Source organism: Suricata suricatta, chromosome 1 (genome assembly GCF_006229205.1).
Source record: "Suricata suricatta isolate VVHF042 chromosome 1, meerkat_22Aug2017_6uvM2_HiC, whole genome shotgun sequence".
NCBI lineage: Eukaryota > Metazoa > Chordata > Mammalia > Carnivora > Herpestidae > Suricata > Suricata suricatta.
In genome coordinates, this window is record NC_043700.1 from 37,722,457 (window position 1) to 37,750,248 (window position 27,792).

Here is a 27,792-nt window from a genome sequence, read left to right on the forward strand (position 1 = left end):
CAGGCTACCTCCTAGGTGTCTCTTCTTTTCTTCTCCTGCCTTCCAAGACCATCTCTCTGGCCATCTGTGTTCGACAGCCCAAACCATGCCCTCAGCAGTGGGTGTGGAGGGGAATCACATCATAGAACGAGGCAAGGGAAAGCACAGTCACCGTAGCTAACATTTCCAATATTAGTCATTTCAGGTTTTTCTCTTAAGGATGAAGATCGTGGTGTTATGCATCTCTATTCTTGTTCCAGGTATGGCTAGTGGATGCTGTAGTAGGATTACCACCTCCTTTAATCTGGGAAAGCATATATTTCTCAGGACAGTCTTAGTTCCATTACCTTCCTTGACATTTGGAAGAGAATATTTTTCTACTTAATAGTCCTCCTGATTTTCATGATTTATGGAAGCCTTAGTCTAAATTTTCTCTCTTCCTTCCAGTCAAGAAGTACTTATTCAATGCCTTCTAAATGCCAGGTCCTGTTTTAAGCATTAAGATGACCACAGAGAATAAGACGCTGAATATCCCTGTTTTAATAGACTTAACTTTCTTGCAGGGAAGGTAGAGAGTAAAGAAAAAAATTAATAATGAGATAATTTTAGATAGCTTCTTTTGAAGAAAATGAAACAGCTGTTGGAGAGAGTGCCTGGGAGTCAAGTGCTGGGTCCAGCACAGGGTCTTTAAAGAGAAAATATCTCAGCTGAGACCTGACAGATGCAAAGGAGCCAGGAGGAGTTAGTTCAGGCAGAGAACAAACCTGGGGGCAAGAATGAGCTTGGTGGGTCCATACAAGAGATGGCGAATCAGTGTTGGGGGCATCATGGGAGCAAGGGGACAAAGGTAGAAACCTACTTTATAACCCCTACCCAAGTAGAGGCAGAAAGTATTATGCAAATTCTGCCATTTCCACTGAGCTTCTCACAGTTACCTTTAGCTTGCCCTGCCCATAGCACAGCCCATTTTGGTTTTCCTCTTAGCCTGTACCTCTTCCAGGTCTCCTTTACCTCAGTAATGAAACCATCCAATGACTCATGTTACCCTAACACCTTCTTCACACTTCCTCATCTAAATTGCCCAGTTCTTCAATCCTACATCCAACAGAAAGCTCAGGTTTATTCACTTCTGCTCATGACCTTTACCCTCATCTTTATCCAAACTATCTAGATCAATTCCTTGGCTTCCTGGCTGATTTCCCACCACAGCAAAATGTTTGTCTCATTTTCTAATTGGATTGTTTGTGTTTTTTACTATTGAGTTTTGAGAATTCTTTGTATATTCTAGATACTAGTTCTTTGTCAGATATGTTGTTTGTAAATATTTCCCCCAGTCTGTAGCTTATCTTTTCATCCTCTTAACAATGTCTTTTGCAGAGCAAAAGTTAGTAATTTTGATGAAGTCCAATTTATCAATATTTCATTATGCTTTCATGTCAAGTCAAAGAATTCTTTGTCTAGTTTTAGATCCCAGAGATTTTCTCCTCTATATTTTTTTCTAAATGCTTTATGGTTTAATATCTTACAATTAAATCCTTGATCCATTTTGTTAATTTTTGCATGAGGTATCAGACCTAGGTTGAGATTCTTTTTGGGAGCAGAGAGGGCTATTGATGCTCTATTGCTCCAGCATCATTTGTTGAAATAGCTACTTATTCTTCACTGAATTACGTTTGCATTTTTGTGAAAAGTCACTCAGGCATCTGAGTCGGGTCTGTTTCAGGTTCACTGTTCTGTTTCATTGGTCTGTGTGTCTCTCTGCCAGTAACATACAGTCTTGATTACTACAGCTAGATAATAATTCTGGAAGTGGGTAGACTGATTCCTCCCATTTTATTCTTCTTTTTTAATTTTTTAAAGCTATTCTAGTTCCTTTGCCTTGTCATATACATTTTAGAATAGTCTATATGTATAATAAAATTTTACTGACATTCTTATAGGTATTACATTAAATCTGTGGATCAATTGAGGAGAATTTATATTTTTCCTATGTTGAGTTTTCCAATCCATGAATATGTTTTCCAACTCATGAGTCCGTTTACAGTTGACCCTTGAACGACACAGGGGTTGGAGGCACTGATCCCCTGCACAGTCAAAAACTTGAGTGTCCCCTAACACTTTACTAATAGCCTGTTGTTGACTAGAAGGTTAGTAACATAAATGGTCATTGCACACAGATTTTGTTTGTATGTTATATGTATTATATTCTGTATTCCTATATTTCCTCTCTTCTTTTTTTCTTTTTTTTTTTTTAGAGAGAGAGAACACTCATGTGGGAGACGGGGAGGGGTAGAGAGAGATCAAGAGAGAATCCTAAGTAGGCTCCATGCTTATTAGCGTGGAACCCAATTTGGGGCTCATTCTCACAACAGTGAGATCATGACCTGAGCCGAAACCAAGAGTCAGACACTTAAGACTGAGCCACCTAGGTGTCCCTCTGTATTCTTATATTAAAGGAAACTATAGAAAAGAAATTATCATTAAGAAAACCATAAGGAAGAGAAAATACATTTATAGTATGGTAGTGTAATTATTGGGAAAAAAACCCACATGTAAACGGACCCACACAGTTTAAACCTGTGCTATTCAAGGATCAACTGTATGTAGATCTTTGATTTCTTTTCTTAGTATTTTGTAGTTTTCACTATGCAGGTCATTTTTATTAGATTTACACCTAAGTATTGTAATTTTTTGAGTGACTGTAAATGCTATTGTATTTTTAATTTCAGTATCCACATGTTCATTTATAATATGTGGACACTATTTTTATATTTTCTACATAGACAATCATGTTAACCACAAATATAGGAAATTTTATTTTTTCATTTCTAATCTATATGATTTTTATTTCATTTTCTTGACTATTATACTAGTGAGAACTTTCATTTCTAGATCTAATAAAAGTTGTGAAAATGGGCATCCTTGCTTTATTCCCAGTTCAGTATTTCATTATTAAGTATAATGTTAGTTGTAGGTTTTTTGTAGATACTCTTTATCAAATTAAAGAAATTTTCTCTATTAGTTTCCTGAGAACTTTTTTTTTAAATCATGAATGGATGTTGAGTTTTGTCAAATGGTTTTTTACATCAATTAATACGATTATGTGATTTTTCCTTCTATAGCCTGTTACTATGGTATATCACATTAGATTCAATACATAAATTCAACTTACCATCTCACAATTGGCACCCCATTTAGTTTTTATATTTCCAGAAGCTGAATTGGAACATTATGTTTACCTCAGTCATAAGAAACAAAATCTTACTTTCTAGTTGTTAAAGTAGGTTTCCTGTTTAAATGACAAGAAATGTTTAAAAAAAATTTTAATATTTGTTTTTGAGAGAGAGAGGGACAGAGTGGGAGTGGGGGAGGAGCAGAGAGAGGGAGACACAGAATCAGAGAGGATTCCAGACTCTGAGGTGTCAGCCCAGAGCTCATCCCGGGCCTTGAACCCATGGACTGCGAGATCATGACCTCAGCTGAAGTCAGATGCTTAACCGACTGAGTCACCAGGCACCCCTAAATTACTAGAAATGTTTAAAATGTTATTGTTGTTATTAATAGACATTTAATTGAACAAATGATTTTGAGAACGAATAGATCTATTTTTCTAAACCTTCTAATCAGAAGAATTCAGTTGATGAATTATCCATTACAAGAAGGTCTGCTTTAAAAGTAATCAAGCTTTATCCCATTTTTACTGCTTTCATTGGAACAGAAGTTGTAAATTACTGAGTTGTCTCAGACCATCGGTTCTGGAAGTAGTTTAAGGAGCACTTGGATGACGCAGCCTTCCTTGAGGTGCTAGGAGAATACCCTTAAAATTTTTTTGTAGGCTTTTCGAGATCTGGAAAGCCTCACTAATAAGTTCATAACAGTAAACATGGGAGAGAATATTTCCTTTCTTATTGATTGTATGATGTCATTTACTTGTAGATAATAGGCACGTGGCTGATGATTTGGAAATAGATTTAAAAATGTTAAATACATGAGACATTTAAAAATACATTTACATGTTCCTTTCCCTGCCACTGATGATTTTATACATCTGCTGTTCTCCTTTCTAACCACTCCTCTGGTCCTCACTGCTAACGGTGCCCTCCCTTACTTTAACCTGGCCACATCTTTGGCCGTGTCAGGTACACATATATTTTAGCAGGTTTCTGGGATTTGAAGTTTCTTTTCTGGGAAAATATTGTGAAGTGCAATAGGTATACACAAAATATATTGTTATAATCACCAAAACTGTTTGGATTACAAACTCCCTTCTTGAAGACGAAAAATTATTGCCACATGCAAGATTAGTTCTAATAAACTGCCTATTACTATTATTTGATTTCTTCCAGACATTTTTTTATACCTCTTTAAACTGTCATTTTCCGTGCGTTTTAGATATGTGCAAGTGAGTTTAGGTCACTTGGGGCTTTTCCATTTGTGATTCAATTTTCTATTCCTCCTGCCTTTAGTTCTGCCAAGAAATAGCTCTTGGTGGATTTCATTTAGTCTTTGGCCCCTGGCTTAATGGCTTCTGCAAGGTCTTGATCAGTGGTGTGTTTTCCACTCACACACCACCATCTACAGCCATGCGAGGGAGTGTTTGATCCCTCTGCAGTTTGCCTCTTTATTGTATAACTGCTCTTATGCAGCTCAGTATTATGTACAACTATGAACTTACTAATATCCGGTGTGCTTCCCCCCCCCCCCAAATGTATTCTGTTTTTCACGCATCATGGACAAGGATACATTTTCATTATTATACTTATTCCAAATTTAGACCTTTGAAAGGAGAGATGACTAGATGCTGGATCTGAGAGCAATCGGTTTCGCCTAGGGGGAGGGGCGAGGGTAGACTTGCCAGGAATTTTTCAAGGCTGTATTTTTGGTTAATACTGAAGATTCTCTCTTTCCTTCCCTCATGATTTTGAACATCTTACCATTTTGTTTTTCAGAAGAAGTTCCATTTAAATTTTGTTTTTCATATATGTAATTTCTCCTCCCCAATTTGCATATTCCTTTAAATTTTTCTTCTATATTCCCACAACAAGGAGCATTAAAATATATTATAGCTGCTCAACAAATCAGAATTGAAGGTTCTTCTGTACCCTTTATTGCTGTTGATGTACAGAATGGCAAGACCCAATCCTTGCTCTTAAAGGGTTTACTGTGTGTGAGGAAGATGTGAAGTACATAAAAATATATGACCTGAGACATGATATGAGCCTGAGAAAGATGAAATCAAAGTACTTGAAAACTAAGTGGAATAGAATATATAGCAGTAAAGAGGAGCATCATGAAGAATCTGGCCTCCAAGTTAAATCTCAAAGAAGGAGTTGGATTTGGAAAAGGGTCTATTAAAAGTAGGGAATGAAAAAGAAAAAATGACCGTTTTAGGCAAAATTATAGCGTGAGCAAAGGTGTGGCGCTCAGACACTACCCAGTACAGTTGACAAACAGCTTGTTTCAGATCTCAGGGCAGTAGAGAAAAGGCAGGCTATGTGCACACATTGTCCTGGGGGGAGGTGGTTCAAGTCTAGGCCTGTGAGCTTATCCTTAACTTTCTAGGCCACCTCTGCTAAGGGGTTAACCAGTATGAACGTGTGAGACACCAACTGTCATCAGAGCATTCTTAGCATTGGGCTCTGGCAGGAAGACTGGCAGGTGGGAAGAAGTCCAAATGAGAGGGACCTAGAAGTGCAGCATGAAGAGGTTCCAGGTATTTATTTATTTACTTAAGGCTGTTTATTTTTGAGAGAGAGAGAGAGAGAGAGAGAGAGAGAACGAACATGTGAGCACGAGCTGGGAAGGGGCAGAGAGAGAAGGAGAAAGAATCCCAAGCAGGCTCTGCACTGTCAGCATGGAGCCTGATGCGGGGCTCGAACTCACAAACCAGGAAATTATGACCTGAGCCGAAACCAGAGTCAGATGCTTAACCAGCTGAGCCACCCAGGTGCCCCTATTTTTTTAAAACCATGATTAAAGCTGTGAGTTTAGTAAAACCATCGTGGCAGCTGTGCAGGAGGATGTGGCGTGGGAAGCTCTTTTGTAATGATCAGAACCTAAAGTAGAGAGAGGTTTAAGGGAGTGGAAAAGAGAGGACATATACAAAAGGCTTTTTGTAGCATGGATCATGTTTTAGAAAATGCTAGACTAATCTGTTCTTGTTCCCAGTTAACCCCTAATTGTTGCTCATTGCCCTGAAGCTTTCCACCAATTGAAACTGGGATCTTTATTGTTTCTGGAGAAGGGTGGACACTGGCTGGATAACGCAGCCATGGCTGGCCTTTTGGGATAAGAACAAGAGTTTGTTTTAAGATCCATAGGGAGATAATCTGAAAGCAAGCATCTTCTATTTCCAAAAGCGAGGCTTTGTTGAGAGAAAGAAGGAAACAGCACAGTAACAAAAAAGGATCTGTGCTTTCCTAGGAGTCAAAGCTGACATTCTAAACACAGAATTTATAGTAAACCTTAGTGTCTGTGCAGGATGTGACATCAGGACTGTTTTCTTGAGAATGGAAAAGAAAAACTCAGGCAGCAGCCAGGAAACAGAGGGGTTCTGAGGGGATTGGCTCTTCCTCTCCTTCCAGGGGTGGAAGGGAAGGTGCAGGCAAGAGAAACCTTGGGGCACTATCTGCCGGAAAGGGGTTGAGCTCTGTACGAGACAGGGCCTGATGCAGAAACACTTGAATCTGACAGAAAAGATCGCTGGACTGCAGTGAGCACACCAGGCAGTTTGCTCCGTGTAGACTTACGGCATGAAAGCAAAGTTAAATCCATTTGTAGAAAATAAAGCTATTTTCTTCTAAAGAAGTCATGTCATAGTTGACATAAAATTTCACCCTGAAGAGGTGAGTTGTTCAGGCCAGGTGCCTGGACCATTTCATACTTGAGAAACTTTGAGAAGGTCCATAATTTGTCAGGGTTATTTAGTTGGTATGCGGTGGCGAGAAGGGTATGTGGAGATACCACTCAATCATAACTTTTGTCCAGAGGGACGTCAGAAATGATCTAGTCCAACCCTAGAACTTTCCCAAATAAGAAAACTTAAATAAAGGAAGTGATCTGCTCAAAGCTGTATATCTGGTTAGGGCTGAGCAGTGCTTTCTGGAATTTCTTCACTAATCCAGTATATGTCTGATCAGCCAGGAAAAATTAATATCTATTCCATTTGACATCATTTCCTTTCTTAGTTATGTGTAGATATGAATGAACATTCTGGTAGGCTGATTAAGTAATTATTTTATATTCATCTAGAAAGCTTGTGCTTTGGGGATTTAAATTTTTGATCTCTAAAAGAAAGATGATAGATATCCGATCCCTTAGTAGAATGTCTTGAGGATTTAGAGAATAACGTTGTCTGTAACAAGCTTCCGGCTTTATGGAATTAGCTTAAGGTTTTTCATTTCATTTAGTAGGAGGTGGCAGCTTTACCAAGTAACCACTGGTTTGAGTTCTTTGAACCCAGAGCATAGCTGAAGTTCCAGGCTTGAACTTGAGCGCGGCTGGCCTCAGTTGCTTGGAGTGCGTTGCTATGGAGAGCGGCAGAGAGCAGGCTGCAGCCCCACTCCAGCTGTGCCGGGAGCAGTAGCTTCACAGACCCCAGACTGCAGTGCGATGTTTGTGAACAGAAGTGCTCCTCTCGCTCATTCTGAGTGACTCGTACTTTCCCCAATGCCTTTCTCAGAATATCTTTGAGGTGAGATGCATAGTTTTGCAAATTTTGTGGATGATTGCCTTTTTCAGGTTTGCTATTGGTTCCACAATTTTTTGGAAGCAGTTTGGCATCTGAATTATGGTAAATTTTATATATTGCCATTATAATTTATAAGTGTAGAGACCGAACAAATAAATGCAAAGTCTATGACTTATCTATGTTAGTGAAGGAAAGAATTGCAGATATGAAATTGTGTATATAGTTGGGGGTTTAGTGCATAGACACCATTTTCCTTTATCATCTTTTCATTCATTCCTATTCTTGATACTTATAATCAGTAATGGGGAAGGTCAGTTTGTGGTGATGGTCAATTAAATGTTATTCGGGGCCCAAATCCTAAAGTCAAATACATCAGAAGGAAGCCGTTTTCTCTTCAAGGTTCAGCTCCTGCCCACTTGCCACCTGCCTTGAGCTGAGGCCTGGTGGAATAGTCACTCATGTGGATGTCGTGGGCTTCTCCCCTGTCACACACCTTTCTAGGTGTTCCTTGCCTGCTCACTCTTCTCCTGTGCAACTGAACTTCTTGAAAAAGTTTTCTATACTCATTGTTTCAAATTCCTTTCCACTCTTGAATCCACTCTACTATGTTATTAATGCCCATCAGTCTACTAAATGATTTTTCCACTGAGTTACCCGAGATCTCTATGTGGGTCGGCTCAGTGGTATGTTTTCAGGCCTCAGCTTACTAGGGTTTTTTTAGCAGTATCTGACATGGTTCATCTTGTATCCTTCTTTTTAAAAGTACATTGTTAAATTTTTCAGAGTTAAACATTGTATTAATAGTATGACAACTCCATAGACTCACCACCCAGCTTAAGAAATAAAATCCGAGGCACCTGGGTGGCTCAGTCGGTTGAGTGTCCTGCTTTGGCTCAGGTCATGATCTCACTTTCATGGGTTTGAGCCCCACATCAGGCTCTGTGCTGACAGCTAGCTTAGAGCCTGGAGCCTGTTTTAAAATTCAGTGTCTCCCTCTCTCTCTGACCCTCCTCTGCTCATGCTTTCTCTCTCTCTGAAAAATAAATAAAAATAAAAACATAAAAAAAAAAAAAAATCCTAGCGACACTGACACTTATTTCCCTAAGAGCTTCCAAAGGCTCTGTTCCTCTCCCCAGTCACATTCAACTTCTCCACTCCTACAAGGTAACTACTCTGTTGACTCAGTGTTTATAGGGTCTAAGGGGCTCTGAGTTCTGTCAGAGCTGAATGGTCTTTCCAGCTGAAGACCATTATGAATGCAGTATTTGGACATGGTGGATTTATTATTCATTACAGCAGGTGAGAACACACCTGAACATGTGGAGAATCATGGGGTATCTCAGTAAAAGGGTGGTAGAGAGAACCTATCATATGGATTTGGGTTTTAGTTGGATGATTTGCAACAGAGTCTGAGGAAGGGGAGATTTGCTTCAGAATAGATGCTGTCAGAGAGCAGGGGTAATTTTCTGATTAGGTATCTCAATAAATCTTACCTCTTGGGGGCTAGAATAAGGATAATGTAACTGGTAAAGAAGTAGCTGTCAGTCATTTTGGCCGAGAAAGAGGTGTTGATATTTTGTACCTGACACATTGGCTTTGTTTCTACCTGTGATTAGACAAAATGATGAAGTGGACTTATTTTGTTTCTTTTATCGTGGTCTCAGAGTGACCTTGTCTGAGACTGGTACTCTTTGAGATGGTTTATGTCCAATAGGAGAATATGTGGCCTTGCTATGAGTGTTGGGGCAGCTCCTGAACATCAGGAATTGCTTTCTTTCTTTTCTTTTGTTTTTTCTTTCTCAGTTCTGAACAAGTTGAGAAACCATATTCAGGCAGATGGAGACAAAAGTACCAGCTCGATTATAAGGTTAGTTTGGGGAACATAGTTTGAGGATGTGGTGAAAATGAGCTTCCTAATATTGGACCCAGGATAGGCCGACTTCCCTACCCAGTCATGGATCATACTGGAAATGCGTAGGCCGGCCCACTCAACTCATAACAGTTCAGTGAACTCCAGGCTCTGGAAGTTCCTTCTCGGTCTCCTTTCGCAAGTTCATTTCCCTTTCTTGGCCATTCAAAGTTGGAGTTTCTATAGATTCTGGACCAGATGAGCTTCTGACTCTGTACTTTCCTAAGTTGTCTCATCCATTCTCAGACCATTTTATATTGATGGCCCCCATCTGTATCTCCAGGCTTCCTCTCTGATAAGCTTATTCCCCTTCTCCACCTGGATATTTCAGAGCACTTCAACCTAACATGACCCAGGCCAAATTCGTAATCTCCTCCCTCACATCAGCATCCCAGGTTCCCGCCTGATCCTACAGTTTCACCCCACATTCCAGCCACCTCCATCCACCTGCACGTTCTACGTTGTGCCATATTGCTTCATGCCTCCAAGCTCTGCCATTTGGTTATCTCTGCCAAGAATATGCTTCCATTCTTTCTCTTCCTGGTTATACTCTTCCTTCAAGGCCTATCTCATGTGTCATGTCCTGCAGAAAGCCTTTTTGGAACCTTCTAAGTTGGATTGAATGTTCCTGCTGTATATTGATCTCTTCTTACCTTTTGTTCCTCTATCATAGCAATTAATTAGCTCATTGATTTTTCTGTTCATGTGTCTGTTACCTTCACTATACCTTAAACTCCTTGAGGTCAGGAACTCTACCTTATTCATCTTTGTATCATGAGCTACATCTATATCTATGTATCTATACTTTGATCTTATGTCTATGTATCTTTAGATACATGGCTAGATATCTATCTATATTGATAGACATAGGTAGAGATAGATGTCTAACACCTTTAATTAGACTTGATACTTAATAAGTTTTAAGTAACTGTTGTTAAGCTGCTTGTTTCCTAAAGACTTTAACATTTTTTCCACTCCTGAATTGAACAGAGGTTTGGTAATTTTAGTACTGAAAAGAGTAAGACAAGTATTTTCAAATCTGGTTATATTTTACTATACTCGAGATGTATTTCAGAAAGGTAGTATTTAGATTGAAGTTTGTAAAGTACACAACAGTTTCCTATTAAGTTACATGGCATTTTCAGCAGTGGTTTACTTTCATTTCCGACTGACTATGTCACAGATTGTGAGTCCTAATAGTTTAAGTAATATCATTATCAGCCAAGTAAGCATTTAAAATTTATCTGTAATTTTTATCTGTAAATCATAAATTTATCTATGATTTTAAAGTTAAGGGCCTTTGCAAAATGGCTGCCCTACCCTCCTGGTGAAGGGAATGAAAGCCTCTGAGAATGGAAATGGGGGCTTCTGTCTCTCAGTCTTCTGTCCTTTCCCTCGAGCCCTGGGATTTCATGGGACAGGTGGGTGTGAGGTAGGAGTCGACCGCAGTCCACTTTAGTGGACTCTGCTGGCAGCAGAGAGGCGATGCCTCTGGTCTCACCCCACTGGTGCTGACAAGGTGCTCAGGTTGTAGACCTTTGGCTTTGCATATTCCTGTGACGTGGCTGTGCTCTGCTCTCAGGGCTGGCCGCCCTGCTCCCAGTTGGCAACTTCCTTCTGAGTCTCTTACTACAACTTTCTGAGCCAGGCGTGTGGTGGTCTCAGCCCATCCTTTAAAACCAGATCACATGCTGAGCAGTCTCTGCCAGCTGCCCCTCCTTTCTCTGCAGGGACAGAGTGCTGAGTGCAGTTGTCTGGGCAGGGCTCTGCCAGGAAGGCCCCTCAAAACACACCTGGTGCCAGGTTAAGGGATGGGCACCGTGATGGCACTGCTGAGGGGAAGGGGCAGGAGGAGCAAGTTGCTGGGAGAGAAAGAGGCACGACTGAATTGCAATTCCTATGTAAACAAGGATTTATTTTTCCTGATTATCACCTCCTAGTTTGGTTTTCTTGAGCAATATTCCTTTGAAATGTCTGCAAGTTCTTAGCGCCAGTCTAATGAAGATAAAAGCAATAATGATAACCACCCACTGTGAGTATTTTCATTTGTACTCTGCAAAGCAGTTTCACATTTGTTTAAAGAAAATTGGCATTATTTTTCATTACCTTTGCAACTATGATTTTGAGTGCCGGAAGAAGACTTGGGTCTGGCAAATAAATTGGTCAAGGGACATTGTTTCCATACTGAGGGGCACGCTTGCTTTTCAGATGGGGTCTGAAGATGTGGCCAGTTTGGGTTCCGCATGGTTGGGAGTTTTCTGTGATTACTTCTGAGAGCGGCCGGGCTGCTTCACAAGTGTCTGCTTTGGAGGTGGTCTTCTTGTTATCTTTTCGGCTGCTTTTGTCTGATTCTTAAGCTGCAGGATGTGTGACAAAGGTACCCTTCGTTTTGTTGTGATTTTTGCTTATGGCAGTCATATCACCGAGCCAGAAAGTTGGAGATAAACATATGCCAGGTGTTGGCAAGCAACAATGTTAGCCCACAATAGCTGAGGAAAGTCCTGAAAAATCTAAACTCATTATAGGCTTTTAATAGAGATAAAGTGATGTTCATTAAAAGCTGAACCCTCTGTAGACCCACTACACAGAATAATTGCATTTATATCAATCTTGAGACCCGTTAGCTTGGTGCCAAGAAAAAAATTCCAAGTCTTCTTTCTACACAGAAGGAACTATATAAAACATAAATAAGGCCTGTGGCAGGTCCCACTGCATTTATTTTCACCTTGCCTGGGGGCAATATGAATAAGGATTTGAACACTAAGAAACACCATCAGACCAAAGAACTTTTAGAAAAATATTAAACAACATCAATAAAATAGTGAATATTCAGGGTTCTCAGTTTTTCCCTTTTTAAAATTAAGGCAATGTGCATCCTTAGTAGTGGGATGCAGATGGCTGTAGAAAACCTCTGATTAGATCTGCTTTCTATTTTATATCCGTAATCACTTAGGGCGTCTCCATGTGTCCCCATTTCTACCCAATAAATAATACTCACCTTGAAGAGCTCACCTGAAAGTTCTCTGGCCCTTCCTGCCCAGACACTCTTTCTCTGCTCTGAGCCAGAGCAGCGTTTCGTTTGCATTACTAGTGATTGATCTCAGTGTCCTAATACTTCAGTTATTTTTATACCTGTTCCTTCCAGGGAACCATCACCCTTGGGAGAACAATTGACCCTCCTCCTTATCCTTTACCAGAGTTGACATGGTCCCTTTCACACAGTAGACATTCAATACACATTTGATGAATGGGTGGATAAAATTCATCTTAACTGGAACATCACTGCAGAATTTCAGAAAAACTATTTTCTGCGTTCATGCTGTTATGGAGCGTATGCAGCTTATGAGAGTCCCGTGTACTGGGCAGTGACGGATTCAGAGCCGCTGCTCACCCACTACGGTACCTACTGGGATGCGGTACAAATTTCTCTTTCCTTTTCTTTCCTTTCTTCCTTTCTTTCCTTTTCCTCTTCTTTCCTTCTTCCTTCCCCCCCCCTCTCTCCGCCCCCCCCATACCCTCCCTTCCCCTCAACTCCCCTCCCGTCTACTGCCTTCATCCCTCCCTCCCTCCCTCCTTCCAAACAAACAAACTGGGCTTGGGGGGAATAGTAAGGATATGAGAGAGTTACTTTGATTTGAAACTTTGGAAGTGTAGTTCAGAGGCAAGAGACTAGTCTGGCACCCTGGGTTCTAGTTCTGACTGCTTTAAGCCAGTGTGGTAAATTTGTATAAAATCAGCTATTCCTCCTTGGTTAATTTTCTCACCAGTGAAATAATGTCAGTGTCAGGCTTATATCTGTGACTTTTGGCCTTATTTTGGCCACACTGATTTCATGTTAGCTTTGTGCCAGGCTCTATGTCGAGGACATCACATGCACTATCCCGTTTACTCTCAGAAGGCCTGAGGCCCTCTCTGTGCTCCCACATTTGGGAAACAAAGGCTGAGAGAAACCAAATAACTGTAGGACTCGAATAGTCTGCCCCCCCCAGAACCTGTTCTCTCAACCACGGAGCTGTACCCACAGGATAAAAGGGGATATGAGGCAGTGCTTCAGAGAGTCAAAACAAGCATACCTGTGAAGTCCTGTGCGGGCTCCGGAATGGGCAGAGCAGGCACTTGCCTGTGCAGACAATTCGAAAAACGCAGGCAGGGACCTCTTTCTGAAGGCCTCCCTCCTACCTTTCTTTCCTCAGCCGTGTCCACATGTCCGAAACCAAAGTCATCTTTCTGCTAAATCTTCTCTTGTGTGTGTTGGCTTTTGCAATGGTAGCTCCATCCCTGTCCCACAAGCTAAACCCTTGGCATTATTCTAGATGGGTACTTTCTTTCTCCCTAATCTGATTGCTGTCCAAGTCCTGGAGGTGGTACCCGGGGATACTTCTTGAATCCACCCTCCCCCGTATTTAGTGCTGCGGCTTCCACATCCCATAGTTAGAAACTGTAGTGGTGGAGTGGCTTCTTTAATGCCAGTCTTCCCCTCTCCAGCCCTTCTCATCTGCCCACTTGCTACAATTCAGTTCTGATCATGTGACGCTCTTATCTAAAATCTTAGATGCCTGACTAACCATCACCTTTGGAATAAAGTTTAAATCCCCTTCCGTGATACAAGGGCTGGTTATAGACTGTGTAATCTGTGTTAATAAAATACTGTTATAGGCTGGTGGCTTAAATAACACGCATTGATTTGCCACAGTTCTGGAATCCAGGAGTGTGAGATCAGTGTCAGCACAGTCAGATTCTGGTGAGAGCTGTCTTCTACACGGGGCTCCTTGTTACAAAACCTGCCCCAGCGCCTCTCCTGCCTCCTTCCGGTCCAGCACTGTGCGTGGTGCAGTCCCACATCATCCTTCTCTCTGCTCTTCCCTGTGACCTTGAACACTCCCCTGTGAGCATGTAGCACAGCGATCAAGGGTAGAGACAACAGACAGGCTGCCTGGATTGGAAATCCCGTTGTGCCATTTCACTGTCAGGTGACTTGGGCAAATGACTAACCTCTGTCCCCATGTCCTTATCTGCAAAATGGGTATGCTATTAATGGAACCTGCCTCATAGGAGACATCAGTAAAGTTGGAGGAAGATGCATTTAGAGTGGAGTCCTAGATAGGCAACAGTTTACAGAAAGAGCATGGGATATTTTAAGAATGATGTGGAGAAGGTGTTAGTAGAATGTTACATAGTGTTAAACTGGAAGACAAACTTTGGTTAAGTAAGTACTCTGTGCCATCCAGTTTATGTAGATATAGGACACTGTCTGTTGTAGGTTACTTTCTTGATCAGAGCAATATCTTGAAATAATTTTAGCTGATATCTTAATAATCAGCTAACCACCTAGCAGGGACAGGCTTAGCACTGGCTCTTGGGAGTGGGCGGCTGAAGAAGGGGTAGGAGAGCCTAGAAGAGGTGCTCATAGACATGGTGGGGCGGAACAGAATATTAAACTACCTGCCATCAGCACAAGGTTTTATTTTTGTGAAAAATAATAATACATCTTATATTTGTGTAATACTGGACATCTTCCTGTTAATTTTTTCTCTAGTATTGGTTCTATTTTCAGATTGAGATGGAAGACACAAAGGGGGAAGACTTTGCTGATCTAGCTTCATGGGGTTTCTAAAATAATTCTGCACAACCCATGCTTTCTCCAGTCCTGTTATGTAATAACCACTTTCTAAAAGCAAGCCCCTCATTTGTGTGCTGCTGTCTCCCTTGTAGGTGGGGAAGGAAGAGGAAAACCGAAAGGTGGTAGGCTGTTTATCTCATCTAGCCTAAAAGTAGCAGTTTTCTTCTTAACCCTTCTCACACCAAACATGTCAGCAAAACAGGAGACTCATGTTTTGATTCATGAAAGCAGCTGTCAGACCCTTTTGATTCAGGATGTTTCCAGCGGTTTTTCCTTTGGGCTGTCGGATGCCAGACGGAGAGCCTGCAGTGCGCTCGCCTTTCTTTCATGAGACCGGAGGCAGACCAGAGTTACATGCAGCATGGGCTGACTGATGCCCAGGACTGGGGAAGGGGGGGAAAGAATGATACCCCCCACCCCAAGAAGGCAGCACACACTAGCCATGGGAAGACTACGTATGCCAGAGAAAAATAGGCTTTAGCCAGCACCCACATCATATCTATTTGCACTAAAGGAGGGAGTTCCCCTGCACTCTGCCAAGGAGTCCAGGACAGAGAGGGGAGACAGTGCTGGGTGTGTCCCCTCAACTCTTGCCTTCAGGTTACACTGCCATTTTGCACATTGAGAGACTAGTATCGATGGTCCACTTCTCTTTAGAGGCCTGTTTTGTCCTTTTCTTTTCTTTTTTAATGTTTTTTTTTATTTTTGAGAGAGAGAGACAGACAGACAGACAGACTGTGAGCAGGGGACGGTCAGAGAGAGAGGGAGACACAGAATCTGAAGACAGGCTCCAGGCTCTGAGCTAGCTGTCAGCACAGAGCCTGACGCAGGGCTCGAACCTGCTAATCTTGAGATCATGACCTGACCTGAAGCCGGATGCTCAGCTGACTGAGCCACCCAGGCGCCCCTGTTTTGTCCTTTTCTAGGGCTTCTCCTGTTGTGTGTGTTCTCAGCTTTCCTGCTCTTTCTCTGTGGCCCTGCTTGTGGGCAATGCCTCCTTTTGCTGGTTTTGTCTAATTCTACATGTTGTGTAGCTCTGTCTACGCCCTGCAATGTCAGGCTGATTGGAGTAGGTGACTGGTGGTGGTTGGAGATGTGGGGGCCGCTACCTATGTGGGAAAGTCACCGGCCTGCCCGAATCCCAGTTTCGTCATCTAGAGAATAGGGATCAGTGACTCACGTGTGGTTTAGGTGATGTAGCAGATGATGCAGGAGGCCACGTGATTCTCCAGTGGTCCTCGGTGGCGCCCCCTTCCCCTCCCAGGGCTGCCTGGAAGGACACCAGTTCCCTGCCTCTGAGCCAGGTGAGCACTTTTATCTTGCTCTGGGAGCTCTGTGTCTAAACATATTTTAAAGCCATTGGGGGTTACGTGGTGGAGGCATTTGGAAAACCCGTTTCTCATCTCATCTTTCTACTCCTCTCTGCTAATAACGTGCATGGATCATGTTATCAGGAAGGAGGGAACTCCAGTTTCTTTCTTTGTGCCGCCTTTGCCATAACTAAAGTGGGGCCTATGCAATTCAGGGACTTACAGTGGCTTGGTGTGATGCAGTTCATACCTCTGACCTCCCTTCAGAACTGACATTTACCACTTAGCAACTGCCCGGCATCTGCTCTGGGCCTCGTGATTATTACTTAGCTAGATGGTCCTTGGCTTCGAGCATTGCTCACGTTTAATTAGTCCCCTCCTTGTTAATTAACAGCCCGCATTTCCCTGGAAGCCTTGCGGTGTGACCTTGAGACGTGATCTCCCCAGGAGGTGCGCTTCTGTCTCCACTGATGCCGGGGCTGAGTTTGGCCTGCACATGAGGTGATTAGTTGACACATGGTGCATGGCCATTGCGTGGGCATCTCCTTTTGCCATGCTTGGGAGGAAAAAAGTGAGGAATCAGTGTTTGGAAGGAAAGAATTCCAAAGTGATGCTCGCCAGCATCTTGACTGACCGAGAGATGTTCTCTTTTACTCCTTTAGAAGAAGAACATCTTTCAGTTGATTAAAATTTCTACTTGCTAGGGTGCTTTTCAGTTGAGCTGTCTTCAACCTAAGATGTGGCTGTAAGTCGCTGGCGTCTGCTCGGAAGCACTGGGGTGTTGCAGAGGTATTTTTTCCCAGCCCCCATTGTGGGGCCAGAGCAAGGCTCATACGGGGCATGGCTGGGCCTGGCATTGTTTCTAGGGGTAGTGTGAGTCTTCATGGCTGGTAAGGGATGTGGAAATTAAAAGCACAGCTAAATGGGGAGGCACAAAAATTATCTATAGAAAAACAGTGCTTAATGGCACATCTGAGGGGCTGGACAAGTTCATAAATAAGAAGGTTCATTATGAGTTCAGACAGGCCGCAGCAAGCAGTTCAGGATTATTAAGGATGATGAGCAGGAGAGCCCGGTGGGTAAGAGCAGGGTTTCAGCATCAGACCAAGCTGGATCTGAAACTGGGCTGGGCCACCTGCCAGCTGTGCACCCTGGGCAGATTGCTTCACTGCTCTAAGCCTCAGTTTCCTTATCTTCCTTGGGGGATAATAAGACTTAGCTCATAAGATTGTTTTGAGGATTAAATAAGATCATGTTTATAAAGTGCTCAGTGTGATGTCTGGCCCAAAGTAAATGCTCAGTAAGTGGTTGTAACTATGAGCAACAAAGGGTATTGGGGGCCCGGTTTCATGGGGTTCTCATTTTGTGGTGTGGGGTGGCTCCTCCAGCCGCGGAGAGCCCTGTGGGACTGAGTAGAGACGGAGACGAGGCAGGGCTCTCTCTGCAGTGTTTCTGCAGCTGACTCAGCCCAGCATGTATGCTTGAGCCTCCTTCCTGCCGGGAAGGGTTCTCTCTAGACTTACTCTGAGTCCCTTGAGGATTGCCTTCTTGTGCCGGGGCCCTTCTCTCTTCTCGCTCTGTGGGCTCCACTCAGCCACCTATGCTGAGTGACCCCCTGAGACTCTCCTTGAAACAGGGCTGGAGGTGACAAGAGGAAGGGAGGGGAGGATGGTAAATCTGTGCATATTCAAGAAGCCCCTCTCTATCAGTTTTCATCTTCGAAGCATCGCCAGTGAATTAAAAATCAAAATCAAAACAAGAGAGAATAACAAAAAAGGTGTAGACCTGTTTCCTGATTTCTGACATGTGCAGTTGTGATTAATTTCTGTGCCTTCATTTTCTGACCAGCAGATCCCAATTTCTTTTACTACGTTTCTTTTTTTGTGCTTCAAAGTAGGGAGAAAGAATGAGGATGATTCTCTCAGGAGACCAATGTGGAGTTGAGAGGATGGAAGGGTACCTCTCAGCTAAGAAGTTTTTAACTGACAAGCAGTCATCCCCATTCCTTTGGCACCTCTGTGCTGGTCCCTGGAGAGTGTGCTCTCGGGTTATAGGGAGGACCTCAGGGGCCATCTTGAAGGCTAAGTCTAAATTCTCTGGGAAGAGAAGGAAGTGTGCTCCTGGCAGAGACTCGGCAGTGGTCTGGGCATGTGGTGTTGGGGACTCTGGGGTGGAATCCTTATGGTCCAGAGGCAGGAAAGTCCCTCTGAGAAGGAAACAGCAAGGCAGGTGCCCTGGGCCCTGGAATTTGCTGTTGACTGGAGCCTGTGGAAATGAAGCACAATCATGAGGTCAGTTACCTCCTGGAGCGAGCTCCCCGAGGGTGCTCAGGAAGGGTCATTTGGGTGAGAAAACAAAAAAATTTTATACTTCATTATTTTAAGAGTACTGTTTTGGGAATACATAATATGACAATACTGTAAAACTTGTATATAACTTATAAATGAATAAATTTACATATTTATATATATATGTCAGAGGTTATGTATTGCCTACAATGTGGTATTATGTTTGATAAATTTGGAGACTGCCAATCTTGAGTGCCAAGGTCAGAGGAAGAAAGCAGCAAAGCTGCCAGTGTGACCGAGGCCACAGTCCGCAGAGTCCCCTGTCTGTGTGAAGGCATAGCCCCAGGCCCAGGCCAGGAAGCCGGTGTCAGGGAGAAATGCTTCAGACCCTTCATGGCCACTTCGACAGAACACTCTGGGTGTTTAATTGTTAACTTGGCGTGAAGCCTGTGCCCATTCTGGGATCGGCTTCAGCACCTCACCATTCTTGGACAGTGACCTAACCCGCGTCCCTCCTTGGTTCAGGTGTTGCTTCTCTATCAGGACCTAGCTGAGGTTATCCTCAGCATTGGGCACTAGAACAGATGCTGACTAAAGACTCACGGAAGAAAGAAACATGCGTTCCAGGAAGGTCTGACCCCTGAGGCACCCTGCTCTAATGCTCCCAGGTGGATGTGGTTTGGGGAGATTATGAGCCCTTATGCTCATTTTCAGGCCATTTTCACTTCTTTGTAAGTACCTCAACTCCAGACTAACTGTGCACAGGAGGCAGATGATTGTGGACTCACCAAGCAGTTGCAGGAGTTCATTGTATATACTCATTTCCTTTAAGAGAAGGCAGATGGAAAAACTTAGAAAAGTCCATAAACAGAATGTACTGGGAGGAGGAGCCACGAGCTTTAGGGGTTTTCAGCTCTCATAACGGCTTTTCTCTGTTTTCTGTTGAGTTTTGCAGAATTGTTCTCCCCTTCTGACATGTTATTGGTCACTCACATTATATCCACAGTACAATGTGGGAGGCAAACCTAGAGCCATGAAAACCCAGAGGGTCACACTGGAAGTTGGTCACAGGGGCCCTACATGGAAGAGTTAGCCTGAAGTGGAAGAAATTACCAAGATGCCTTGTGTTTGAGTAAAGCTTACAGTGTTAGATACATTTATATCTCATGTGCATTTTTGAGAGTATTTGGAAGCTCTCTGAATAAGAATTCGTACTTGATGCCTTTTCCACACACGTCAGGATGGTATGTTTATCCAAGAGATAGACCCTCAATTTATGTTCTGTTAGTACGGCTAATCCTTTGACTGAAGGTTAGCTTGTGTCCTTGCCGTCAAGGAGCTGATTGTATGTGCCCGAGTGGAGGCGGCTCATACGGCAGCACTGGCGCTTTGGTCTACCACTTCCTGGCTTGTTTTTTCCCTCATTTGGCTGTGACTGCACACAGGGTGGGGATGTCCTGTAGAATTTATTGCCGCTCCTTGAATAGTTTCCTTTATCGCTTACAAGGTCTGTCATTGTAGTGTGTAGTACTGCCTGACCTGGTCTCGCCACGAAGCTGCTGTCCTTTCTGCCTCTGCTGACCCTGAATGCATTTCATCAGTGGGGTCTGTTCTGGAGGCCTTAGTGATTTATGAGCATCTTGTGGCCATTAATAGACATACCTTGGCAGGCTCTCTGTCATAGTATACAGCTCTTGTGACCAAAGTGTTCACTGGGATCTGTAGAATGAAGTGGGCACACACCCATCCTAATAGCCACTTCTGTCCTGGTTGTAGAATTTCTAATGTCCACCATCTCCATTTGGGGTAAGTGTTGGACTCTGGCTTAAAGTTAGGCTTGGCTTGGTTTTACCCTCCAAGAGCTTCCACTCTAAGATGAAATGATACCTGCCGCCACCTGTCTATCTTATCTTAACAAATGTTGATTCTATCGTTTATTTTAAGCTTGAAGCTTGAAGCTTGTCATTTCAAAATTTATTTTTTATGCTTCTCAACACCCCTGTCTTCCCTATACATTTGGTATGTGGAAGATGGCATTAATACTTTATTTTAATGGTGCTTGCCTTTTTGGGGCTTATAGACATTTGAGAGGGCTTTAAGCACTCTCTAATCTTATAAACATGCTGATGTTGGAATTTGTGCCTAGTTCATGTTCTCCTGTAAATTCTTATTGGAGTGCATTTAACACAGTGAGTGCTTAATAACTATTTGTTTCAAGTATGGTAACAGCAGTATCCTAGATGGAGTAGACTGTGGTTCTTACCCACTGTTGGGTCACCGCTGGGTTACTTGGAGATTTTAGTGATGTCCTGGATGTTTTCTGGTCCCAGCAGGATGTCAGAGCTGTCAGACAACCTGCACCAGAGTCTGAGAAACCCACTCCACTGCTGGACGCCTTGGCATAGGCCTGTTGTATCTTTCACACTCTCTGCCTTAAATGTTCAGAAAGTTCTGTAGATTCCTTAAACAGTCCTCTTGTACCTCAGGGAGAAAACTCTAAGGGCCAATCTGGCCCATGGTTGATGGAACACCAGCCTGTGCTTTGAACGCTTTTCCATTCTGAGAGTATGGGGAATAACCTTGCTCTAGGTCGGCTCGGACTTGGGTGGATACTAGAAAGTGTTGCTCTTCAGCATAGTTTTGCCTTTACAGGAGCCTGTGAAGAAGCTTTTAGCCTGTGGTTTTGTTGCCGAGGGGTTATAAGAATGGTAACAAGACTATTGTGTTTGGAGAGTCCCTTCATTCTAGTCAATAAATTCAGTGCTTTGGACAAGATGTGTCACGGAACCATCCTTGGGGAGTTGACCAGGGATAGGAAAGTATTGAGGAGAGCAGTTAGTAAAGATGGACATTTAAAAATGTAAGTGCTAAGAGAGGCACCTGGCTGGCTCAGTTGGTAGTGCATGTGACTCTTGATCTTGGGGTGTGAGTTTGAACCCTATATTGGCTGTAGAGATTTAAAAAATAAAATCTTAAAAAAAAAGATTTAAAAAATGTAAGTGGCAAGAAATCTGATGAACACAAGGATCTTCTGTAATTAAAAAAAATAAGAATATGCCTTTCTCTTTTCCCAAATGTTCTAAAATTGGATATTGACAGGGCTCCAGCTTGCTCTCACTCCGTCCCTGTTCCCATCTACCCCCAAAGACTGACTAGTCTAAAATCTGGGTGCCTTTTCTAAGTTTTTAAAATAGTAGCACAATGCTGCTGTGATCACATAAAGCTATATTTTCACTGTCACCTCTAACTTGTAGCAGTCCTTGGTAATTACATGGTGCTTTCCATCTGTGAGTCTGTAAACATGATAAATGTTAACTCTTAATTCTCCCAACACCTCTGTAGAGATAGAGATTGCACAGTGCCTTTTAGTTCGACGTTTGCCTTTTAGCATCTCATTGAGGTGTTCTTTCCTGTATGTGGAAAAACCTATGCTCTTACAAATGACATTCTGTGCTGCCAAATGAAAATGCTGCAGTCTGCATAGAAGCAAGAAGCAGAAGGATGAGTCTCCTGACTTCAGGAAGCATATCCTCTGAACCTCTACAGTGTATCCAGTTGTTACTGTTTTGATTATAGATTAGATTGTGAGAATAGTTAGAAAACATTTTTGCCTGTTAAAAGATGTAGAACTTTGTTTCTGACATGTATTATCTACTCCTGACATTTACAAGGAGAAATTCATCGCTTCTTCTTTGGCGGTAATTTTTATGGCTTTCTGTTATTTCTTTTCAAGAGTTATTTCTTCCTAAGATCTGGGTGTTTGTCCTTTTACATCTTGAAAAATGGAATTCCAAATAACTTTGGAATTTACACCAGTGAAATTCAAAAGCTGGACTGGACTTTAAAAAGATTTACAGAGGGACGCCTGGGTGGCTCAGTCGGTTGAGCGTCCGGCTTCGGCTTGGGTCATGATCTCGCGGTTCGTGGGTTTGAGCCCCACATCGGGCTCTGTGTTGACAGGTAACTCAGAGCCTGGAGCCTGCTTCAGATTCTGTGTCTCCCTCTCTCTCTGACCCTTCCCTCCCTTGCTCTGTCTCTCAGAAATAAATAAAAAACATTAAAAAAAATTTTTAAAGATTTACAGAACAGAACAAAGTATTGTACAGTTTTAAATTTCTTTAGCCATAGCTTTAATGTATTGCTTCGTTAAGCAACATGGTCAATTTATTATGCAAATGTAACAATTATTCCATTAAAAAATCTGTTATAAAGATGGCACACTTTACTTCTGTGGCACAGTTAAGTAATGTTGATTGTCCCATTTTTGTTTTTTGATTTGCTTATTTTGTCTTTAATGACACCCATTTAAAATAAAAGTCTTTAAAATGGTAGAATAACATGATAACATGTCTTCACTGGTAATTTAATACTTGGACATAATGAGTTCATCTGAGAGATTTCATTAAAAACAGCAAGGTGCCTGAATACCAAAGCTGAGATGTTTTTAATCACAGAATTATAGTAATTACACAAATCCCAAGATTTTCATCAGACAGAAAAGGCTTCCAGGGCTAAACATGTGCTTTAAACTTAGCACTAATAACTGTGCATTGTTCTAAATTATAGGAGAGCGATTCCTTGGGCCAAGGAGAATATTGGAATTGAATTTTTATGGAAAATTGAGAAACAAACTGTTTTGGTAACATAATGGTATCTGTAAGAGGCACATCACCAGGGTAATAGAGGAAGAATTCTCTCTTTGTGCATGAGACATAGCAGGTGGATATCAGATAAAGCCAATGAGGCTGTTATTGTTTACTATACTTTCAGCATCGCGAGAATGCTAGAAAGAACACCTCTCTCTCCTCCCAGAGGTCCTGAAGTTGCTAGTTGACAGGAGTTCTACTTCCAGTCAGTAAATGGGACAGACCACCAGAAAATTAGATGATTATTGACCCCAAATCTGGATTTTCTGCATTGGATGATGACTCTGTAAAGAATAATTTTATTACTGTGGGAATTATTTAACATGTCAATTTTTTATAAAATGACCAGGACATAGTACTCTCAGGGAGCTTGCTTTTCAGAGAAGTTATATAAAAAGATGCATGTGAGAAGATTTTATAAAAATTTCCCTAAGCAAGAAAGTTTATTTGATCTATTTTCCATTTATCATTATTCTCTCTGGCTTCTGGCTCAGGTGGGTAGGGGCGATGAGCAAAGGGTATTGAGGAGGAAGGAAGAACATGGAAGGAGTGTGCTTTGGGGTGGCCCTAATGGTTGGAGGAGGAAGGAAGGGAGCCTGAGGGAAGTGGAGAAGGCAGGTGGCTTCTCATTTGTTATAGAGGTTTGGGGTTGAGATGCAGAGCATGTATTTGAATGGAAGGCTCTGCGATCTGTCTGGGTATTGATTCTTGATGATCAGTTAGGACACAGAATTCCTTCTAGGGGCTGGAGTGGAGACATGCCTGCGATTTGAGTCCTGACAAGACAGGTATTTCTGGTCTCTGTTCTCCTGACGCCATCCCTTTCTATGGTAAACTTAACATCCCCTGTCTGCAAACAGATTTGGAGAGTTCACTGGAACAACGGTCCCTGGATGCCATCCTAATATGTTACCATCCACATTTATTATTTGCATTTTTTCAAGCTCCAGGTGCTTCACACCTCCTCATCAGGGAGATTGAAGACCGTTTTGTCAGCTTTGAGCCCTGCTCCGAATGAGTGCCCACAGGCAAGGGCATGTAGGCCTCACCTTTTGCATCTATCAGTGCTGGGCAGGTTGGAGAAGTCCCTGCCTGCAATCTCAGTTTCATTAAAGTTTTGCTTTTGTCCTTTTAACCATCAAAATAATATGTGTCATTGTGGTAAATTTTAGATACAGAAAAATCTAGAGAAGCAAGGAAAATCACCGTTAATGCCTTCACCCAGAGGGAATTCACATTTTGCCATATTTCCTTCCAGTCTTTCTCCTGCATCCCTTGTTTGTTATGTGCACTCATCTACAAATGCATGTTTGCATTCTGGTTTAGAAACATTGACCAATATTTAATCCCCTGGCAGAGCATTTTCTATACACCTATGGGAATGTTGATTGCCCCAGTGAACATAAGGGCGTTACTGTCTTAAGTGTTACTATCCTTTGCTCTCTTCCCAGGTCCCCTCTTGTGGTCTGCTGCATGTCTGGGAGGCTATGATGGGAATGAATGTGGAAAGCTGGAGGTTTCACCTAACTCCTTGCTCCTTCCTGGAAGATCATCCTCTAGAAGCAGGAAAACTGCTCCCCGCCCTGGCTGGCTGACTTCAAGGCACCAGACACATTGTAGAAAGAAATGAGAAATGGATGAAAGCAGCTCGGGGGGCTCCAGACACACGCTCCCTGCGGTCTAGTCCAGGGAAGCCCTTTGGTGGGGCCCTGGCATTCTGGAATGTCGTCAGGTCTGGACGCATGGCCGATTCCTGAGTGACGATGGTTCGCCGGGGGCTGCTTGCGTGGGTCTCTCGGGTGGTGCTTTTGCTAGTGCTGCTCTGCTGTGCTGTCTCCGTCCTCTATATGCTGGCCTGCACCCCAAAAGGCGACGAGGAGCAGCTGGGGCTGCCCAGGGCCAACGGCCCCACGGGGAAGGAGGGCTACCAGGCTGCGCTGCAGGAGTGGGAGGAGCAGCATCGCAGCTACATCAGCAGTCTCAAGCGGCAGATTGCGCAGCTCAAGGAAGAGCTGCAGGAGAGGAGCGAGCGGCTCAAGAACACGCAGTATCACCCCAGCGACGCGGGCCTGGGGCTGGAGCAGGGCCCCCCGGAGAAAACCCAGGCGGACCTGCTGGCCTTCCTGCACTCCCAGGTGGACAAGGCGGAGGTGCACGCCGGCGTCAAGCTGGCCACCGAGTACGCCGCTGTGCCTTTCGATAGCTTCACTCTGCAGAAGGTGTACCAGCTGGAGACGGGCCTGACCCGCCACCCCGAAGAGAAGCCTGTGAGGAAGGACAAGCGCGACGAGCTGGTGGAAGCCATTGAATCGGCCTTGGAGACCCTGAATGGCCCTGCGGAGGGCAGCCCGAATCAGCGCCCGTATTCGGCCTCTGATTTCATAGAAGGTTGGCAAGTTCGTGCGGTGGAAAGTGGAAGGAAAGGCATCTGGGTCCCGGCACCCAGGCGGGTCACAGCGGCGGGAGGCGGGCGGCTGGCTTTGGCAATGGCTGGTAGAGTGTGAGCCACAGTGAAGGTATATAGTGTGGGTTTTCCTTTCTCAGAAACATCTGTTCTACGTATTTTCTCATGAAAGCCACACTTAGTGGACGGGTTTGCTGTTCTCTGGAAGAAGAAAGGAAAAGCTCTTGTCTTCATTCAAGAAGAAAGCAAGCAAGCAAAATATAAACAAATATTATTGAAACCCAAATAGAGGATGATAGGCAGTTTTAATTGATCTCTTCCCTGGGTCCTCCTCCTAGAGACTGGGCCTGGGTATCAGCCCCATGAACAAGAGAATTGCTAACATGTGGTCTACAGCACTTAACATTTGCCAAACACTGTTCTGGGAACTTTATACTTACTAATTCACTTCTTAATGACCCTATGAGGAGGGAAGAAGAAATTGAGGTTCAGGTTAATCAAAAAAATTGCCCAAGGTTGTTCAATCAGAAAGTGACAGAGCCAGGATTTGAACCTGGGAAGTCTGACTCAAGAGTCCCTATCCTTAACCACTAGGTTATATTACACAGACTGTCATAGCATATGAAAACCAGTGAGATGAATGTCTCAGTTTTTTTCATGGGCACAGAGCAACCAAGTATTAGTTTGTGTGTGATTGTGTCTACTCTGAGGAGAAATCGGCCATGTCTAGTTTCTTGGAAGATTCATTATTCTTGGAAGATTCCTGCTGGCTTTTCTACTGTTACTGGGACAAAAATCAGCTTATAATTTGGGAGAGGAAATAACTTCCGAGGGCATCCACCTCTCCTTCCTGTTTCTGGAGAGAATCTCCTTCAACTTCTCAGACCTGTAGCTGTGTCCACTCTTACCTTCCTCCCAAATTTGTGTACATGGCCACCCTCTCATCAGCTTGTAGGCAAGACAGAGTCTGTTTAGTCATATCAAAATGGCTCTCGTTGATACTATGTCTGTTCTCTTTGGACACTTCCCCATCTTAGGATTTTTTTCCACTTTATATGTGAATCATGAGCTCATGTAATTTTGGTGAAGAATAATTTTCATATACTTAGAGTCAGGTAATGAAATCTTGTACAAGATCAAGCTTTTTGGTTGTGAGGGTGTTTTTTGTTGTTACTCATTTATATGAAGTATGGAAAAGACCTAGCAGGTGTGGCAGCTAGCAAGTAGGAGCACATGCTGGGCACTCAGTAAGAGTTCGATTATCACGTTGTTGTAGCCGCACATTTCCTAGTGTTTTGGAGTTTATGAAACATTTCCACATACAGGATCTTCCTGGGGGACCCTCAGGGAGAGTCATAAACATCCTTAAGAAGCAAATCCTGGTCACCTCTTGCCCTGGAGAATGCCACAAGAGCTGCCCACATACGAAGCACTTTCAAAAGAACTTGGTTACAAGTCAGTGCCTGTCATTTGGAATGTTGGCCCTTGTGATTTTTACCTGCATTCATATTTGAAACCTCTGTCTGCTTTTCTGTGTACGGTATCTTGATACACAAGGCCTGTTATTTTCAGTCAGCAGTGACACAGGCCTCCCGTCTCTGAGTTTATTTGCTTTGAGACATGGCTGACCTTCTGTGAGAGACACTGTTACCCTAGCTACCAGTGTTGCTCCCAAGTGTGGCACACGGCCTGTTTTAAGGCGGATCAGTCCATACATACCTTCCAGATTTGGTGGAAGTCTAGTGGGCTGTTTTCTAAGGATTAGTGACTAGACACACACCTTAAATACACTTATACACACTTGACTGTCATAAGAAGTACAGTTTATTTCACATTTTTCATTCTTACCACAAAAGATTGTTTTGTAATCTCAGGAAATAGGGTATTTTGAAAGATTCCACTAGTCGAAGGAAGCTTCAGGAAGGTCGAGTCAGAGTCCACATCAG

The 27,792-nt window shown here is 43.0% G+C and overlaps 1 protein-coding gene across 5 annotated transcripts in view; it reads left to right on the top strand.

Annotated features, from left to right (window-relative positions):
- CSGALNACT1 (chondroitin sulfate N-acetylgalactosaminyltransferase 1) overlaps positions 1 to 27,792 on the top strand; it is a 252,405-nt gene that overhangs the window by 134,375 nt on the left and 90,238 nt on the right. For 4 of the 5 annotated variants that reach the window (XM_029936838.1, XM_029936843.1, XM_029936833.1 and 1 more), the window contains one exon: positions 24,894 to 25,830. In XM_029936838.1, coding sequence (XP_029792698.1) covers positions 25,206 to 25,830 — 625 coding nt within the window. In that variant the 5' untranslated portion in view covers positions 24,894 to 25,205. Of the gene's footprint in view, positions 1 to 20,566; positions 20,603 to 24,893; positions 25,831 to 27,792 lie in introns of those variants that run through there. The other variant, XM_029936860.1, reaches the window with a different exon arrangement.